The sequence below is a fragment of the Marmota flaviventris genome, chromosome 20, assembly GCF_047511675.1.
Source record: "Marmota flaviventris isolate mMarFla1 chromosome 20, mMarFla1.hap1, whole genome shotgun sequence".
NCBI classification, from domain to species: domain Eukaryota; kingdom Metazoa; phylum Chordata; class Mammalia; order Rodentia; family Sciuridae; genus Marmota; species Marmota flaviventris.
The window spans coordinates 4,149,232-4,162,762 of NC_092517.1; the positions used below are offsets into that span (position 1 = coordinate 4,149,232).

Here is a 13,531-nt window from a genome sequence, read left to right on the forward strand (position 1 = left end):
CTGAAAAAAGAGCAGACGGGTGGCTTGCTTAGCAGCAGGGAGTGCAGGCTTTGGTGTGTGTGTGTGTGCGAGTGTGTGTGTGCGAGTGTGCACACGCGTACGCTGTGGTAGAAGAGCCGGGGCCTCCCTCAAGCTAGGCAAGCCTTCTGCCCCTCAGCTGCACCCAGCCTGCAGGCTCTTTTGAGTGGGGAGAAAAGTATTCTTCCAGAACTTTAGGTGACACAAAATATGGAGATAATAACAAATAGAATTTCTTTGTGTCCAGAACTCAGCTTAAGTAAAATATCAAGTCCCCAGAAATAACTTAGCACACTCCATTTGATGGTTTTCATTCTCGTGCTTATTTTACTTTGTGTATCATCTGCCAAGAAAATGGCTAGTTTTTTTTTTTTAACATTTTTTTTTAAGTTGAAGACAATACCCTTACTTATTTATTTTTATGTGGTGCTGAGGATCGAACCCAGGGCCTTGCACATGCCAGGCGAGTGCTCTACTGCTGAGTCTTTGGCTAGTTTTTAAGCTTCATGGCAATACTGTCCCCATACTGTCCTCCTCACAAGCCACTCTTTCCCTCTTTGCTGTATGTTGTACGTGTCCTTCAGGTGTGTTCCTTTCGCTGCTGTATAGTATTCCACCTTTCAGACATGTCAGGCGGACTCGGGATTCTCCTCTCCGTGGATGGCCAAGTCTGTTCCAATTTTCCATTTTCCTAAGCAGGGCTGCTGTGAGTGTTCTTGCATGAGACTCGTGCCCATGTGCACATTTCCTCAGTTCCTGTGGGTAGGTGTGAATCTGGAGGGGTGGAAGGCGGGTGCCCATCTTCGTGCCTGCAGACAGTTGCAAATGGCTCTCCAGGTGTGGGCCAACTTCCCTCTCCCAGCAGCGCCGAGCTGAGCCCACCCCACATCCAACTGCGTCTCGATGCAGTCAGACTTTTCTGTGTCATTTTTGCCAGTCTGGAAATCAAACTCGTTGTCGTTTGAGTTAGTGTTTCCGTCATTGCGAGGTGAAGGCGTGTCATTCGGCGGCATCTCAGTCTGTAGGGTAAGCAGACACCCGGGGGTGGGGAAGTTGTTCATTCTAAGACCCGGAGGTGATGGGATTTGTTGGTAGCACCTTAGCTCTGTTTTGGGGGTGCTGGCGTTGGAGCCCAGACATGCTCGGCAGGTGCTCTCCCACTGAGCCACACTCCCAGCCCCCAAGTCTGTGCCTCTGAGTCACCCTCGGGTTGCTACGCAGTGGGCGAGACTTAAAGCAGATGTCCACGTCGCATCTCTCTCGTGGCCTGTTTCGGCTCATGTCTCAATGGCAGTTTTTCCAAACTGACAGTCGTGTTAGTTTCTCGTCCACACAGCCTGCCCTCCCCTTCATGTCAGTGAGTGGGAGCTGGTTTTGATAGTGGTCATAAAAGCCCCCACGAAGCCTCCTGGGAAGGAAGAGCAGTCGAGCCTGCAGGTGGGCCCTTGGGTTTGCGGCTGTCCTCTGGCTGTCCCTCCGCTGGGCTCCTCTCCCAGCCATGAGGCTCGGGGCTCACGTCCTGGCCGCCCCTGTACCCCTGGCAGACCTGCCTTGTCGCGAGGCCCCTGCTGACTCTGAGCTGTCTCAGGTTGCACCGGCCGGCCAGCACGCCCGGGCCTCCCTGCCCCCCTGCCCCCCACCACCCTCCCACCCTCTGGATAAGTTACTAGTTACCTCCCTTGGACTGTCACTTAGCTCTGTCTTTCCCTAATCCTCTGGAGAAAGTAACTTTGCTTTGTTCCTTGTCTTTCTACAACGATGCCTGGGGCACGTAGTTGGTTGTTAGTAAAGATGGGTTGATTAATAAGTGGGCTGCAGCTAATAAGACAGAGGGAGAGGTGGGACTGCCTGTGTGAGTCCTGGCACCACAGCGTAGGCTGGGAAGGAAAGAGGCCAGGACACAAGTGCGACTGTGCCCGCGGCTGTGAACGGCCGGCCGTCCAGATGGGTGGGGGCGGTTGGGACAGAGGCAAAAGATGTGCGCAGGAGCCATATCAGCCGTTGGGTTTGACCTTGAAGCCGGTGAGCGCTTGCATGACTTTAATCAAGGAAGAAATATACTCTGTGGTTTAGAAGCCCACCACTCTGCCCCAATTAGGAGAACTTATGGGGTGAGGGTAAAGGTAAGACTGGAGGCTGGTGGGCCACCAAGAGGACTGTCAGAGTGACCGAGGTGACAGAAGACATTATTGTATCACGTAATAGCAGGAGGATGACAAGAAGTGGACAACTTCCAGAGACGCCAGCTTTCCCCACGATCCCCAAAGTGAATAGGGTCCAAGAACTCGCCACATCTGGCCTTGGCCGGGCTCAAGGCCGGGCTCAAGGCCGGGCTTCGACTAAGCATGCTCTGAAGTAATCCGATCGGAGCGCTTTCCAAAGTGCTCCACCCACATCTCAACTCCCCTCCTGGTGAAAGAAATCTGGAGCACGGCTGCCATTATTCTACAGAGCGGCAAATAATGGAGCAGTGTGTGGATCGAACTCGAAGTTTTTGGAAGGAAGGCAGCATTTGACATCCAAGTTCCCCTGGTCTCCAAATCTTTTGTGCAAGTAAATTAGTTTCATTTGTCTCAGGGCACCTATTCCGGGCCAACTTCTTCCAACTTGCCTGCAAATGTTTCTCAGTGGTGTGTTTGAGGCTTGGCTTCGTCCCCTCGTCTGGAACAAATCTTTTTTTTACTAGGAAATAGCTAGATGATGATTGTGGACTCTTGGACCCTGTCCCCTTCCCAGCTGTTGACTCGGTATCTGATACCTTGCTCATTTGCAGGGCTAACGTGCCCCTCTTGTGCCTGTTTCTCATTACTGTGGATTCCGTACTGCAAGCCGCAGGCCGTACCCACCACCTCCCGTCTCTGGCGAGACAGTTAGGGTTAACACCTGTTTCTTCAAGACTCTCCTGAGATGTGACAGGGAGGGGCGCACACGCTGCCTCTTTGCTTACCTCCCCGCCGCGCACATGTCCCGTGGTGCAGTGGTCATGCATTCCAGCTCCACCTAAAAACATCCAGATGATGGGAAGATCGCGTTGCTTCTTTCACATGGGAAAGCCACAACTCACCCTCCTCTCGTTCAAGTTGCATTCAAATCTGATTTCCATGGCCCGTGCAAGTGGGGGCCCCCCAGCCCCGTGTCAGCTGTTGAAGTTTAGCAACACTATTTCCAAACATGGGCCAGTCGGCAGCCAGCAGGCACTAGACAGCTGAGCGCTGGCAGAAAGCGTCCCCGACACCTAGAGCAGTCCAAACAGTGACTCGTCCTGCTATTGCCAGGATAAATATGGGAATAAATGGCATTTTTTTTCTAAGCAGGAAGAATTGTCAAAACGCTTATCACTTTATAAAATATAACAGATTGTGCCTGTTCTGTTTGAAGTGTTCCAACCAATTCACTGGATTTTTTTAAAAAGTTTGGTCCCAGCTTTCACTTGTTTCTCTTCTCTGTAGGAGGCCCGGACAGCTGAGGAGCGTCCATGCTGTCCTGCCGCCTGAGCTCTGGATCCACCTGGCCGTGGTGGCCTGCGGCAATCGGCTGGAGGAAACACTGGTCATGCTCAAATCAGCCGTGCTATTCAGCCACAGGAAGATCCAGTTTCACATCTTCACTGAAGACTCTCTGAAGCCTGAGTTTGATAAGCAGGTGAATTTGCACAAATAGCGGCGTACTGTTTCCCAAGGGCATGGACAGCACGGCAGGGACTGCTTATACTGCTCTTTTTAAAATCAATTTTCTTATTCTAATTAGTTATACGTGATAGCAGAAGGCACTTCCACTCATTGTACCCAAGTGGAGCACGGTTTTTCACTTCCCGGGTTGTCCACGGAGCAGAGTCCCACCCTTCATGCAGTCCTACACGTACCTAGGGTAATGATGTCCGTCTCATTCCACCGTCTTTCCCACCCCATTGTCCGGTTCTTCAATGTTGAATGTGGATGTTGTTGAACATGGGTGCCCTATGTTGCTTCATGCTCCGTGGCGTGACCTTGAACGCTTGACCCTGACCTACTGTCCTCCGGTGTAGCATGGGAATAATTACCCCCACCTCCTACAGACACAGTGAGGACTGAATGAGATGAGGCACGTAAAGCGCTTGGCGCAAGCTCGATCCTTCTTGCAGTGTGATCAGCCTCATTCTCAACTGGAGGTCAGAGAGCCTATGTTCATGTATCTATGTGTATATTTTAAACAGCGAGCAACACGTGTTCATTGACATCAATCCAAGTAATATAAATGATAAATTAAAAGACAGAAGTCCTCACTGCCCTTCTTTCTCATGCAGGAAACAGAGAGAGTTAGCAGTCGTGTTTTTATCATCTGTAGGTGTGTGGTGTGTGTGTGTGTGTATGTGTGCGTGTTTCCATAGGTAGACACGCATGTCTGATTATACACACATTTACAAACACATATCTATATCTCCAATTTACACGTGTTTCTTTCATGCAATCATGATCATACTCTGGGTATCATAGAAATAATTTGTTTGTTTGTGTGTTTGGGGTTTGTTTGCACTGGGGATTAAACCAAGGTGCACTGAGCCATTGAGCCACATCCCCAGCCCTTTTTATTTTTCAGTCTGACACAGAATCTCACTGAGTTGCCTAGGACCTCACTAAGTTGCTGAGGCTGGCCTTGGACTTGCGATTCTCCTGCCTCAGCCTCCCGAGTCACTGGGATGACAGGCGTGCGCCACCGCGCCTGTCTGCAAAGCGCTTCTCTTTTCCACACTTAAGTCCCTGCGGGCAGTGTGGTCCCCAGTGAGCACTCAGCACCCTGGCCTCGGCCCTCTGGTGGTGTCATAGCATTTTGAGGTGTCACTGGGTCACCGTGCTTTGGCTCTTCTCATTCTGTGTTTTTAGCAGTGCATAAGAAGAGCTCTGGAGAAGCCTCCTCCCCAGTGGAGGTATGTGTGTGGCCTCAGAAGCCAAGCTTTGTTGCCCTTGAGGATTTCTACGGGGTGAGTTCTTGAGTGCTGGCAGACAGAGCCTGCTGTGTTTTGTTTCTATGGACTTGAATCAACAGTGCTGTGTCCTGTCACCAGGCTGGCCTCGCCAACGAGAAACATCAAAAACTGCATGCTTGGCAGAGAAGAGCTAACAACAGAGAGAAAGAGCTAGAAAACATGTTATATTTTCTAAAGAAAAAGATCACCATGAGTCTTGTCCAGGAGAAGTCGGGGAACCAGCAGTCCTCGGACTTTGGGTGTGGTTGGAGGAATGACTTGGAAAAGCCCAAGTCAGAGAAGGGGTGTGAGGATGGCCCCCACGTTCCCAGTTAACCGCTCTAAAGCTTCAGCATGAGGGAAACAATAGTGAAGACAGAGAGCAAATGCCAAGAGCTTAGGCCTTAGGACGTCATCTCATGTAACCCTCCCCACGCCCTCCAGAAGGTACCCATCATGTCCCCTATCTAAGTTAGTTTTTCATCACTGTAGCGAAATACCTGAGGCTGAGTAATTTTATAAAGAAAAGAAGTGTATTTAGCTCTCACAGTTCTGGAGGTGCAAGAGTTGACACCAGCACCGATCTAGCTCTGGTGAGGACTTTGTGGCAGATGCCACCATCATGATAGGCATGTGGGGAAGGAAGAGGTCACATCACCAGACAGGAAGCCACAGAGAAGCTGGGTGTGGTCAGGCTTGCTCTTGAATAACAAACCTATTATAAGAGCTAACTTAGGAGTCCCAAGAGACTCCTTGACCCCTTCCATAGGCATGTCCCCAGTGACCTAAGGACCTCACACAAGGGGCCACATCTAAACATCACCACACCCAGGACCAAGCTCCTGACACATGAACTCTTTGGGCAAAGACTGGAGCCATGTCCAAGTGATAACATCCCCATTTTATGGGCTAAGGAACCTGAGGCGCAGTTTAAATGATCTGCATCACAGAAGTCAGGTCCAGTTCACTGGCTTGAAGCTCCATGGGATTCGGCACTACTACCTCTGAACCAGCAGACAGAAGTCGCCGATCCAGGGCTCAGCCCCACTGTCCACTTGCTGTGTGGTCTTGGCCAGGCTCTGGGCCTCCCGGAGCCTTGGTCTCCCCATCTCCCACTAGGGGTCAGTTGGGTTGGCGAAAGGTAATTGCCCTCTGGTCAGGAGTGGTCGGGTCAGGTTGTAGTGACGACCACAAAGTTCAGGACTGTCTGCGTGCCTGCCGTTTGTCTCCCACAGGGTCAGGCCCTGCCACTTAGGTCTGGGATGGACATGGACAGCGGCTGTGCCTGCATACAGCTGGGCCTGCCGGAGCATGTGGCATCCAGGGTTCCTCGGATGCCCTTGCAGGAGAGAGCCTTTCACTCCCTAGTGTGACAGTGACAGGTATCTTCCACACACTGTGTGTGTGTGGGGGGGGGGGGGGTACCAGGGACTGAACCCAGGGGTGCTCTACCACTGAGCCACACCCCCAGCCCTTTTTATTTTTTATTTGGAGACAGGATCTCAATAAGTTACTGAGGATGGCCTCAAACTTATGATCCTCCTGCCTCAGCCTCCCAAGTCCCGGGGATGAGAGGCATGGCCACGATACCTGGCCCTTCCACATACTTCTAACTGGCTAGACACAGCCGTAGGCTCATCCCCCCGTGGGGACTGAGGATCACGTCTGTGTGTGACTGACCATGGACAAGCACAGGCTCGTCCTGCGCAATACCCACCCAATGACGACTTGTCGGTACCTGCTGAGGCTTGGAGCTGGGGTGTCGGGTGGAGTGGAAGGAAACGCAGACTTGGATTTGAATAGGATGAGGGAAGGAAAACGGGGATGGCCTCACCTGAGTGGACTTTCCGAGGAAGCCCCCGGGCTCCAGGCTCATTACCCATACCTTGTGTCCTTCCCTGCTATCCTAGACTTGGCCTGTGTGCAGTTGCATAGGGCAGAAGTGACGGTGTGTCACCTCTGAAGTGACAAAAGGCACTTCACGTTTTCATTTGCGCTGGGTAAGCCAGCATGGGGGCCCCTGGTGAGGAGCGAGGGCCTCTGGCCAGCACTCGTGAGGGCACCGTCAAGGTGACAGATGGCCGCAGCCCCTGACTTCATGAGAGGCCGTGAGCTACGACTACACTCCCACAGATTCCTGACCCTAAGAAACCACTGGAGATGATACGTGTGTGTGGTTTGAAGCCTCAGCTTGGGGTAATTAGTTGTAAGGCAACAGCAATCCTTCTACACACGTGTGCACACAAACATACACACACGTGCACAGTCAGACCCATGCGTAGATACGACAGAGCATGCCAGACAGTGCTTGTGACAGCTGAGGCTCCTTCAGGAGAGGACACACCCTCGGCCTGGCTCCTTGATGGGAGGTCTGTCCTAGAACCCAGCCTCCCCGCCAGACGTGTGAGTGTGAATCTAGACACTTCCAGCCCTGCCCCAGATGTGCGTGGAGTCCTGGTCTCAATCCCAGTATCAAAAAGGAAAAGTTAAGAAGATGCACAGGTGGCACATGAGCACGTGGAGGACATTCAACAGGTCATGAAGCAGTCCAGCTCAAGGCCACAGTGAGATCAGCACACACTAGTGGAGTGGCTAAAAACTGGAGCAGACACTGCGCTTGCTGGTGAGAGTGTGGACACAGGCACTCCCATCCCGCAGAGCCCCACGGGAAGAAAGTTAGGCAGTTTCTAGAAAGTCAGACGGAGGTTTACCACGGAGGCAGCAAGTGCAATCCAAATATTGACCAAGGAGTTGGGAACTTGTGTTCCCAGAAACCTGCACACAGATGCTCACGAGCCTCAGTCACGATTCTCCCCACCTGGAAGCAACCAAAATGTCCTCAGTTGATGACTGCAGGAATAAACTGTGGCACGTGCATACAGTGGAGTATAAGTAGTAAAAACCAAGCGAGCTGTCAGGCTACAAAAAGCCACCTAGAACCTCAGTGCATATTTCTAAGTAAGAGAAGGTAGAGTGAGAAAGCGCCACACTGTACCACCCTACCCACGTGACGTTCTGGAAAGGTGAATCTGGGAGCTAACAAGAGGTCAGTGACTGCTGAGAGTTCAGGGGGAGGGAGAGAAGGAAGGTCAGGTAGGGAGGACAGGAGGTTTAGGGCAGCGACGCTGTTCTGGGTGCTACTGTCATGGGGGCTGTGACATGATGCCTTGCCCAAGCCGTGGAGTCACCACACAAAGCAGGGACCCTCCATAAAGTACCAATGTACACTACGACTTAGCAGTGATTACAATTGATGATGATGACCTGATTAGCTAAGAGGGATTATAGTAGCAGTGACAGGTGGGTGTTGGTTCATCCATTGTGACAGTCACACCACACCAGAGCAAGATGGCAGCAGTACTGGAGACCATGGGCGGGGACCGCGAGCAGCTGACGGGGACTCTGTGCTTCCTGCTCAGCTTCTCAGGAAGCATAAAACTGCTATGAAAACAAAATTTGTGTTGTAAAATTCATTTACTTAAAGAAAGCATTACATTTCATCTACACGGAACATTTGAAAGAGCCCAGGACTATGAACTTAGACTGAAACTCCACCACTACCTCTAGAGGTGTAAATGTTGGGGTGTGCCTCTGTCCTCCATCCAGATTGACCTCCACATGTGAAACACACGTGCGCGTGTCTCCCTGACAGGTAGAGCCATGGCGCAAGCACTTCTGCACTTGGCGTCCCCAGATGGTGTTTCCGCGTCAGCACACACAGGACCTCCTAGTTCTAATTGTGCATTACCCCATCATATGACTGTGTCATACTCCGTCTCCCAGTTCCTTGCAACTGGACAGTTAGACTGTCCCCACGCTGCGACTACCACCCAGGTCGTGGTGAAAGCCGCTGCCCCTGCGTGCATCGGGACTGTTGTCACCGTGTCCAGATTGCCCTTGTGCAGGTGTGCCCTCCGCTTGGCAGGGATCTGGAGCCAGTTTCCCAGCTCCCCCTGACAACTGTGACTGCCATGTCAAATCCTCGCGGTGCCCATGGGACAACCTGCTCTCTCATTTGGTGAGCGCCAGTCGTGGCGCCGAGCCTAGCCTCTCTAGGTAAATCCCGGGCAGTTTCCGCTTGGCCTTCCAGAAACCTCCCAGGTATTTTCCGTATTTCCTGGCGTCTAACCGTCCTCCCTGTGCCTTCCGTCTCTTCCAGTTACGACAGTGGCCTGACTCATATACAAAGAAGTTTGAGCACAGGATCTACCCCATCACCTTTTCTGTTGGAAACCCTCAGGAATGGAAGAAGTTGTTCAAACCCTGCGCTGCCCAGAGACTCTTTCTTCCGGTAGGAACACCTGTTTTTAATAAGTCGCAGCTTGGGAAAACGTGCTCTTGGAAAGTTGGAGAAATCTGCTGAGATGTGTTTAGAAACGTTGAACTTCCAGCTAAAAGTGTGTCTCCCTTGGATTCTGTCCTTGATGCTCTGTAGGCTGCTGAGTGTGGAGGGAGGGTCCCTGTGTTCCAGGGGTGTCTTCCCCGAGACTGAGGGTCTGAGAGCACCCGAAGCACATTCAGGGTCTTCGTGACTAAGGCTCCTCTGTGGACGAGCGTGTCAACCTGAGGCAAGGCCCGGGTTTTCTGAGCCTCGCTGTCCTCCACGGGCTCAGCACACAGTCAACGCTCAGCGTCACCTTCTGTCATTGTTCTCTCTACGACAATCACTGGCGGGAGACGTAGCCACACAGTTGTAGCTCACAGTGGCCCCAGAGCTCTGGTGCAGGCTTTCCCTTCTGAAGTTTTAAATGGTGTGTTTTCTAAAAATCCTAGATAGAAAAGCCAGTTAAGTTTCACCCAAACGGGGCAACTTTGAATCGGGCGTGGCAGCCTTCATATCTATGGGGCCCCTGCCTTCCTTAAACCTGTGATAATCGCCCGTCAGGTGCCAGGCCAGGGGCACCAGGAGACAGCCAGGGCCCTACTGCCTCAGCGTGCTTCTGGCAGGGCACTGAACAGGCTATCGGGGGAGTGACCGGCTGAGGAGGATGTCGGTAACACGGGGGTGGGGAAGAGGTCACAGAGCAGCAATGCATATACTGAGACCTGAGCCAGGTTCCTGGGTGACGGGACTGGGGAACGAGAGAGGGGAGGGTCCAGGAAGCAGAAGAGCGTGCAGAGGTCCCAGGCCATCAGCCCTGCGGGTGGGTCTGCTCTTTGTCCTCGGGGTGGGAAGCCCTGGGGTGACTTCTAGCGCGGAGGTGGGACGGCCTGCCTGGGCTTTAAGAGGGCACCCTGGGCACTGCAGTGTGCACAGCTGGGCTGGGCTGTGGAGGGTCTAGGGGCATCCAGGACCTGCCCGAGACACAGGACTGATCAGGCCTCGTGATGGGCTCCTCTAGGGCTGAAGGAGAATGAAAGGGACAGGATCTCACCCTGGATGCCCCCTGGGCAGCTACTTAATATTGGAATTGCCAATATCTAACCATTTATGACACACAAAAAGGCGATTTTTCAATATTGTCCAGCGTACGAAATGCGCGCTGACCTCATTTAGAGGTGGCAAAGACTGCAGACGAGCACCTTAGGTCAAGGGGGAGGTGGGTTTAGTTGGGTCCCATTTGGTTTGGAGGCTGGGGACGGCCATGCAGGGGACTCTTCCGTGTGCTGGTCTGGAAACCCTGGGTGGCGAGTGACCCTGTTCATGGTTCTGACTCAGGGACCAATGGAAGGACAAAGCCTGGTGAGTGTGCGGTTGGTGCTGCCTGCAGCCCATGCTCACCCACGCCCACCCACGCCCACACGGCCTGGCTCACGTGCTGCAGACCCTTCTCCACACTGTGAGGAGGGGTTAATGGCACAAAATGGGGGTGAGAAGTGGCCACCTCAAAATGGGACTGCGAGCTCTAGGTGGGTGATGGATAGACTAATTACCATTGGAGAAGACAGAGGACATGTTAGGTGTCTGCTTCTTATGTCTATTTTACGCAAGAAGAAACATTAGAAAGTCAAAACTAATGTTGGGAAATTGTTTCCCTGTGGGATCCAAAGATTAGCACCCCAAAGGGACCTCATTTGAATCTTCTGTGACCTTGAGTCGTGATTTTATTACCACAGTTTTAAAAACTCACCATGAGACAGTTTTCATTCATTCCCAGTTAAGTAAGTGTTCCCTTTTGAATGACAAATGGGTGCTGGCATTCCTTATCTGCTTCTGATAGTGGAAACTAGCCCTGCTTAGAAATAATAAAGAGAGATTGCACTTGACAGGACATTCACCTTCCTGCGTGCAGTCCTACCCACAGCACAGATCCTGAACGTGGCATTTCAGAGCATTACCCAGCTGCATGGATCCTCATGATAACTTGAAATAAAGTCTAGGTCATGTTTCCCCTGAAATTTGCCACTATAAAACCAAATAGGGAGTGCCTCTCAGGTGGCACAGGGGACGTGGAGATCCTAAGATGCAGACACGTTAGCAGTGGCCAGTGGGCCGAGGGCCATTGTTGGGCCCCTTTTCTAAGGTGCTGCTGTCTACCCTAAGCCTGCAGGAGACACCCTTTCTCAACCAAGATTTTGCCATCAGAATAATATCAGAGCACAAGTCTTCTGGTCCCAAACTTGTCACGTTCTCAAGTGTCAATGGGCTTTGGATTCTACCACTGCATGACCATGGAGTCCGGAAACGCCTACTCTGAGCCCGGAAGTAGGACCATCCTCAGTGAAAGTCCACTGCAGGTGGCTTGAGCTCTCCAAGACGCACAATCCTTTGAGGAAGTTCAAGACTTAAGGTATTTAAAACAACGTGCCAATTACAAATAAACCACACTTGTTCCTGAAAATGGGTCCTGGAAGCCCTCACCCTCAGGAAGGCCAGGAGCCCTTTGTTTCTATAAGAATGATTGAGTTTCTCAAATCCAATCACCTTTCCCTCATTTAATGAGAAATGGTGAGATTTTATAATAGGTCTACATATTTTACTACACATTGTGGCCATTAGATCACACAGATTTCTCTCCTGAATAACTGACGTCCTCTGGGGGTCCTAGAGATATTTACAGTGTAATAGAGATGGCTGGGTTGCTCAGAGACTTTATTGGCACGTGGCACCCCACGTGGTCATGTCGTGGGGTGAACTGCTACTCACACTTCACCAGGGACAAAGACTTTTCCAAGCCAGGTTTAATAAGCTCTGAGATTATACTAATGGGTGACATCATTCCTGCTGCTATTGCTTGACACGAGTGTCCACATTCAAGGAAGGAGTTAGGGAGGAATATTACCCAGAGACACAGGATAAAATCGCTCCTAGCCTTATTGGAAAATTCATTATGAGAGTTCTGACCCAGTATTTCTAAGAAACTTGTCTCATTCTTTAATATTTTAAAGTAAACAAAAATCTCATGTTACCTATATTTTGTATATCACATTCAAGGCCACAACACAGAATCTCCCCTTTTTTGTTAAAAGGGCCTGTACCTGGTTTCAGTGTTGGGAAAGCTGTGTGCTTGCCAGGGGGGCTCTAATAGGTCAGCTGTGGGCTGATGGAAAAGGGAGGCTTGTGGAGTCCTCAGACCTCTGTATTATTACTATGTCTTACCTCCCATTAGCAATTAACATTGTAACATCTCTGGAACCAACACTTTAGATAGCAACAAAAATTGACAGATGTATAAAAATATATTAAAAATCATTTTTAAGAGGAATACCATGTAGTTTTTTTTGTTTTGTTTTGGTACCAGGGGTTGAACTCAGGGGTACTCAACCACTGAGCCACCTCCCCAGCCCTATTTTGTATTTTATTTAGTAGGATCTCACTGAGTTGTTTAGCATCTCACTATTGCTGAGGCTGGCTTTGAACTCCTGATCCTCCTGCCTCAGCCTCCCAAGCCACCGGGATTACAGGCATGCGCCGCTGTGACCGGCTAGAGGAATACCATGTAGAGTCATCATGAATGATGTATGTGTTTTCATCAAGCACCAAGAGGCCATAAATTATTGGGATGAGATTAACTACCAAAATGATCATGTGAAATGAGCCTAGATACCAATTTTGTTGAACAAGCTTTCTACAATGTAATCATTTACTTACACATTATTGTTTCAGTCAGCTTTTTTGTTGCTGTGACTAAAGGATCTGACCAGATAAATTGTGGAGGAGGGATAGTTTATTTGGGGGCTCATAGTTTCATAGTTCTCAATTCATGGACAGCTGGCTCCATTCCCCGGGGAGCTTGAGGTGAGGCAGAACATCATGGCGGAAGAGTGTGGCAGAGGGAAGCGGCTCACATGATGATCAGAGAGCAGAGAGAGACTCCATCCTCCAGATACAAATATATCCCCCAAAGACAGGCCCCCAGTGACCAGCCTCCTGCAGCCGCACCCCACCTGCCTCAGTTTCCACCCAGTTAATCTCATCAGGGGATTAAATCACTGATTGGGTTAAAACTCTCACAACCCAATACTTTCTCCTCTGAGAGGTGAGCTTTTGGGGAACACCAAATCATAACACTAGTAAAGGAAGGACATTCAGAATATTAATTAACTCTTGATTACACATAAGAAAAACTCAAGGCCAGCTAACTAAGCAAAGAAGGAAACTCATTTTTTTGGCTTACCTCGGCTGCACGC

The 13,531-nt window shown here is 50.8% G+C and overlaps 1 protein-coding gene across 2 annotated transcripts in view; it reads left to right on the plus strand.

Moving 5' to 3' along the window:
• Gxylt2 (glucoside xylosyltransferase 2) overlaps positions 1–13,531 on the plus strand; it is a 64,183-nt gene that overhangs the window by 13,648 nt on the left and 37,004 nt on the right. For both annotated transcript variants that reach the window (XR_011705555.1, XM_027931917.3), the window contains exons 2-3: positions 3,468–3,660; positions 9,120–9,251. Coding sequence is in view for 1 of the 2 variants with exons in the window: in XM_027931917.3 (XP_027787718.1) it covers positions 3,468–3,660; positions 9,120–9,251 (325 nt within the window). In the remaining variant the exon portion in view is untranslated. The remainder of the gene's footprint in view (positions 1–3,467; positions 3,661–9,119; positions 9,252–13,531) is intronic.